The sequence below is a fragment of the Hemibagrus wyckioides genome, linkage group LG23 (genome assembly GCF_019097595.1).
Source record: "Hemibagrus wyckioides isolate EC202008001 linkage group LG23, SWU_Hwy_1.0, whole genome shotgun sequence".
Taxonomy (NCBI): Eukaryota; Metazoa; Chordata; class Actinopteri; order Siluriformes; family Bagridae; genus Hemibagrus; species Hemibagrus wyckioides.
The window spans coordinates 1002354-1008676 of record NC_080732.1 but is presented as its reverse complement, the minus strand read 5'-3'; the positions used below and the strand labels follow the sequence as shown (position 1 = coordinate 1008676).

Here is a 6323-nt window from a genome sequence, read left to right as displayed (position 1 = left end):
AACGAGAGCAGGGAAAAACTTTTTCTAGAACATAAATAAAACAAACTATATACTTTTCCAATAAAATATATTTTAAAACTTTTTAACTAAACTTAAAAAATTTCTTGCAGTAAAATATATATGAATGATGTTTATCCATATAAATAAATGTAGTTTTAGATTTATTTTTTATATATAAAATAGATACATATAAAATAAAAGCATAAAAATCTTAAAAAATAAAGTTTATTGTGATTTCAGTGTGATTCAGTAACCGGTGTAAAGTTCACGTCATGGAGATGTTCTGAAGCTGTAGCGTGACCCGAATACACCGACAGCATCGCATCTCAGACCTCTGAACAACATGAGAGAGAAAAAAAAAATCATCATCATCTCAAATAAAGGTGAAAGTCCAGCAGCGATCGTCCAGATGCAGGTCAGCTTCTGCTCTCTGTGTGATTTTCTCTGATGTGTTTTTGTAGAAACACCCCTGTCCTCCTCACATGTCCTCTTTATTTCGCTCAGATGTTAAACCACTTCCTTCTGCGATTTCTTCACTCTGGTTTACAGAAACTGTGAAGGACAGACACACATCTGTGAATATTTATCTCACTTATTTACCTTTAATTTGTTTAAATAATCCATTAATTTACCTTTAACCTCTTTGGAATATTTGGCTGTTCCTGTGCTTTTGGTCACTTTGTTTGAGCACTTTTCTGGAGAGAAGAGTTCAGTCTCAGTCAGTATTAAAAGCTAGAGATGAAATATTTCAACACATTAACAGTATCACATTTTATTTTTTGCTTACTTTGTAATTTCACGATTCCTACTACAGCAGCTGTAATGATGACGATCAGAGCAATGACGACGACGAGAGGAATCCACCAGGGCCTGGAGCTCAGCATCCTCTTGTCTTCTACAGGGAAAAAAGGACAGAAAAATCAGCTAACCTTCCACCTCGGTAATGTAAATATCATGGGGAAAAAAATCAGAACATCAATACAAATTACATCATGAGTGAAAATCTGAATCTTACATTTTTTTTTATTAATATAATATAATTATATAAATATATTTAATTCTATATTATATAGTATATGATTAATCTAATATATATTTTTTATTTTAATGATTATTTTTGCTTTAAAGTGTTGAAAGGTTCCCAAATGCCAAATGACCCACAATTTTCTGTTTCCGAGTAATTTTCTGTTCACTTTCTTGACTTCACAGAACAGTATTTTAAGAGATATTTCTCATATTAATTTCTACAATAAAGAATTAAGATGTGAGTTTTTATCTTGAGTCCATGATGTAAATCAGATGGATCCTTGTGAGGTCACGACCCTGAGTTTGAGAAACTCTGATGAAACGACTCTCGAGCTCAAGACTCAGACTTTTTGTATGAAGATCTTCGGAAATGAAAATAGAAATAGAGTAGAATCTTCAAATTTTGTTCCCAACCAAAATGAAAACTAAGCTCTAAGACGTATGGAGCTCTCTGCTCTCTAGTCTAGACACAGAAGGAACATTAATTATCATTATTTAGTTGTTTGTAGAAATCTCACTGCTGCCCCCTGGAGGCGATCGATCATCATTATCATCACCTGTTTATCATCATTATTATTTGTGGTTTTCAGTTCAGGAATTAAAAGAGAAAGGCCGAAGGAGAATCAATGAGATCCTGTGTGTGTGAGTGTGTGTGTGTGTTAAATAATGTTAATATAAGCCTTATTCACAGACAGGATTAAATTTAAATCTACACGGTGACCTGGAGTCATTTCATCACTCCGCTCTGTGATGATGGTTTGGTCTGTTTTTCTCCACCCTCCTCTAAGAAAATGACAGACTACATCACCAGGTGTTTCTCCATAAACTCTGTCTGGTCATATCAGTCCTGTCTGGAGCGACACATCTGCGGTTCTTACTTAGAGTTTCTAACTTCTTCAAATTTTATCCAGAACTTTGCACTGACATTATTATTATTATTATTATTATTATTATTATTATTATTATTATTATTATTATTATTATTAACTCCCGTATGTTTGATTTGTAAACAGAAGTCTGATATTCTGTACCTTCAGACGTCCGTGAGGTGATGTTGACCCTGGTTTGTCCCATGTGGTTCCTCTGGAACGCTGAGATGTTACATGTGTATGTTCCCATGTGGTCCAGGCTCTGGGCAGCGAGCAGTCGCAGGGATCCGTCGCCTCGCTGTACGCTCTGGGGTTCGAGCCACGCCGTGCCGTTCCAGAGGTTGGAGATCAGCTGCGTCTCGCTGTCGTATGTGCAGATGATGGTGGACGTGTCCGCTCTGGTGAAGGACCAGGTCAGTGTGAAGTTCTGCAGGGTCCATGGGCTTCTGCAGGGGATGGTGATGTCCTGACCTTCACCTGAGCTGATTTCCATCCAGCTGGAGAACGAGTAGAGCTTTGATGAGAACGTGAGGTTGTTGTGAACTGAAGGAAACACAGGAAGTCAGTTAGAGCTGTCTGTCTGTCTGTCTGTCTGTCTATCATTTATATTTATTTATATTTATATATCTATACTATTTAAAACAAAGCTCTTTCTTATTCACAGAAAGACTGACTATAATCTTTATTGTGATTAATAATAATATGGCTGAGTTCACTGTTAATGTTTAGGTGGTCCCGTTGTCATGGATTGGCACAATATTTTTCAGCACAAAAAAGTGTAAAATTAGCAGAAATCTGTATAATTGTAATGTCCTAAAAGTGTGTTTGTGATAAACGCTGGTCAGACCTGTCTCAGTGAGCGACGCCGTCCACATCTGAGCTGCAGAAGACGAGTTGACCGTGCAGATGTAGGTGAGGTCACTCCTCTGCCCCAGCCTCTTCAGTTTACTCTCAATGACGTACAGACCGTCCTTATCGGCCATTTTTCTAGTCGTGTATTTGAGCTTCTCCATGGGCATGGGCGGATCGGTGGACCAGAAGACATGAGGGGCGGGGTACACCTCGTACGTGGAGCACTTGACCTCCTCGTAACCGCTCAGACGAGTGATCTCCAGGTTCACCGAGCGGATAGGAGCTGAAAGAAGAAGCAGTGGAGGAGAGTTACTGCATTTACACACGAGAACAGGACAGCGCTGATGAGTTCTGGGTTCTGATTGGTCAGAAAGGGTTGTGGTCATTTCCTGGAAGGTGTACAGCTGCAGATCACAGCTAGAATACGGTTCTAGAGTCAGTCACAGGAACTCGGACAGCAGGCGCTCCATGTAAACGGATCGAACGTGTGTCTAAATGTTGTTATGGTTTATTAAAGAGATTTTTATTAACTCTATTGATGGAAGGAGTCTCCAGTGTCAGTGTAAGAAAGACCCAGCTTTCTTTCTTTCTTTCTTTCTTTCTTTCTTTCTCTTTCTCCACATGCCCAGTTTAGCCAGTTTGATTATGATTAGAGTTTATCTTTGATCAAACTCATGCCGTCTTTACAATATAAATAAATAAAACAGAGGAAAAGAGAGAGGATGATAAGGGACAGACTCTTTATCGCTTCTAAAATGAAATCAAACACAGATAATAAATAAAACTGTGATCATTAAGAAGTGGTGTTAGAGGATGTGTGTGAGCTTCACCTCACCTTCCACTTTGAGTACGATGAAGAAGTCGTCTTTTTTTTCCCCTGTTCTGACCTGACACCTGTAGCGCCCTCTGTCTGTCAGCCCACAGCGCTGCAGGAGGAGTGACGCGTTCCCCAGAGACAGCTCACCAGCCAGAACAGACGTCCTCCCCGTGAAAAGCTCGTTGTTCAAGTTTGCGCTCTGTGGCTGGCTGTAAATGAGGAGGTCGTGTCTGAACCAGCGGATCTCCTCCCTGCCCGAGGGGGTGAAGCTGCAGGGAAGCACACAGTCCTCAGAGTACTGACAGGTCACATGAACATCTGATAGAAGGAAGAGAGAGAAAAAAAAAACATAAATCAGGGTTCATTTTAAAGCTCTGATCTCCATCTGATCCTCCACAGAAAGAGACGCCTTTCATTCCTGGATTATTGACAATTAGCCTGGAAATCTGAGCCACATGGAGCCTGAGTTACTGACCACTGTCTTTCTGTAGTTTCAGGGCCTTTTGGGTCAGAAGGAGAAATAAAAATGAACTTTTTCTTTGTAAAAATGTAGATCTGAAATGATGCAACAGCTTTATCATCACTGTCATCTTCCTCTGATCCAAATATTCAGGGACTCAAAAAGACAGAAGGAATAAAGTTACACAAATCTATCCATGATGATGATGATGATGAGTAATGGCTTAGTGATGAAGATAAACGATGTTGGATTGAAGCCAGAGATTGTAAAGCTGTCTCTCTGAGCAACATCCTGTTTTATTTTATGACTCAGAGACACTCAGAGAAACTCCCTGCTCTATCCATCCATCCATCCATCCATCCATTCTGAAAGCCCACATGCCCAGTTCAGCCAGTTTGATGATGATTAAAGTTTATTTTTAATCAAACTCAGGCTCGGTCTTTAAATAAATAAAATTTAATTGAATTTTTTTAAAAATTTATCTTAAAAATATAAAAGCCTAAATAAGAGTCTGTATCTTGTGGAATTTGAGGTTAAATTCTGTAGACTTCATATCATAACACCAACACATGATGTTTTTCACTGTTTTTGATTCATTTCTCTCATCATCGTCATCATCACCATCATCATCACCACCATCATCATCATCACCACCATCATCATCACCACCATCATCATCATCATCACCACCATCATCATCGTCATCATCACCACCATCATCATCACCACCATCATCATCATCATCACCACCATCATCATCATCACCACCATCATCATCACCACCATCATCATCATCACCACCATCATCATCGTCATCATCACCATCATCATCATCATCATCACCACCATCATCATCACCACCATCATCATCACCACCACCATCATCATCATCACCACCATCATCATCATCACCATCATCATCATCACCATCATCATCACCACCACCATCATCATCACCACCATCATCATCATCATCACCATCATCATCACCACCATCATCATCACCACCACCATCATCATCACCACCATCATCATCATCACCATCATCATCACCATCACCACCATCATCATCACCACCATCATCATCATCACCACCATCATCATCATCACCATCATCATCACCACCACCATCATCATCACCACCATCATCATCACCACCATCATCATCATCATCATCATCATCATCACCACCATCATCATCATCATCACCACCATCATCATCATCATACATACAGTAAAATCTTTACATACTTCAGTATTTTTTCTAATCACACCGTTTCATGTGAAGATCTCATCATGGTGACGTGACTGTTTACTCTCACCTTGAATTTTTCCATGCGTCTTGTAAAGAAAGCAGGTGAGGAGCAGGCAGGTCCAGACACGTGCTGCTGATCTGTTCATCTTCTCTGAGGTGTGAAGGTGAGAGACAGACGTCTTACTGAATCCACAACAATTAATCTAATAATCTGAATAATTAGAAGCTTTTCAGAGTTCAGAGGAAACAGTGGTCCAGCCACATCCTCCGACCGTGTCACTCATGTGTGGGGAAAAAGTTTTTTAGATCCCTTACTGGTTCTTCAGCCGTCTCTCTGGAGGAACCGGAAATTAAATTGGGTTCTAGGTAGAATCCTGTATGAAGAAAAACACAAGCTATAATTATTCTGTAGAAGAACAACTGATAAAACATGAAGGATTTTAAATGATAGGATTTTACTCTCAGTGAAACAAAGGCTGAGAAAATCAACACGTTTTTACTGGAATTTAATTCCAAGAGATCAGATCCAGAACAGATCTAGATCGAGTCTCTCACATGTTTTATATTATTCTGTTTATTTTGAACTTTTCCTTTCTCCTTGATGTCCCTGGTGTTTGTTGCAGTGATCGTGATGACATGGTGTGTGTGTGTGTGTGTGTGTGTGTACATGCTTGGGAAAAACCTAGATCAAAGAAAGAAAGAAAACCTCATTAAAGAACATGTTGGTCTGTAATTATAGGGTCAAGCACCTGAGAGAGGGGGAGCAGAGAGAGTGGGGAGAGGTGGGGGGGAGGGAGAGAGAGGGAGAGAGAAAAGAGAGGGAGAGACAGAGAGAGAGAGACAGACGGGGGGGGGGGGGCAGAGAGAGCGAAAAGAAAGGGAGAGAAAGAGAGAGAGAGAGAGAGAGGTGTTTGTAGCAGGGTTAGAATTGTGTAACTCTGCCTCCATCATCCACACGCATCATTAACACCAATTAAAACATTCATATCGTTTGTCCCAGCAGTAATTAAACACACGAACACGCATCATCACGTCTTCATCACG

The 6323-nt window shown here is 40.0% G+C and overlaps 1 protein-coding gene across 2 annotated transcripts in view; it reads right to left on the bottom strand.

Annotated features, from left to right (window-relative positions):
• Positions 1–211: 211 nt before the first annotated feature.
• The window catches only part of hhla2b.1 (HERV-H LTR-associating 2b, tandem duplicate 1), a 6885-nt gene continuing 773 nt past the window's right edge, over positions 212–6323 (bottom strand). Inside the window, exons 2-9 of one of the 2 annotated variants that reach the window (XM_058375887.1) lie at positions 5595–5653; positions 5347–5430; positions 3583–3882; positions 2743–3030; positions 2058–2438; positions 788–895; positions 633–695; positions 212–552 (exon numbers count right to left, since the gene is read on the bottom strand). In XM_058375887.1, the coding sequence (XP_058231870.1) occupies positions 479–552; positions 633–695; positions 788–895; positions 2058–2438; positions 2743–3030; positions 3583–3882; positions 5347–5425 (1293 nt within the window). In that variant the 5' untranslated portion in view covers positions 5426–5430; positions 5595–5653 and the 3' untranslated portion in view covers positions 212–478. Of the gene's footprint in view, positions 553–632; positions 696–787; positions 896–2057; positions 2439–2742; positions 3031–3582; positions 3883–5346; positions 5654–6323 lie in introns of both variants that reach the window. The other variant, XM_058375886.1, reaches the window with a different exon arrangement.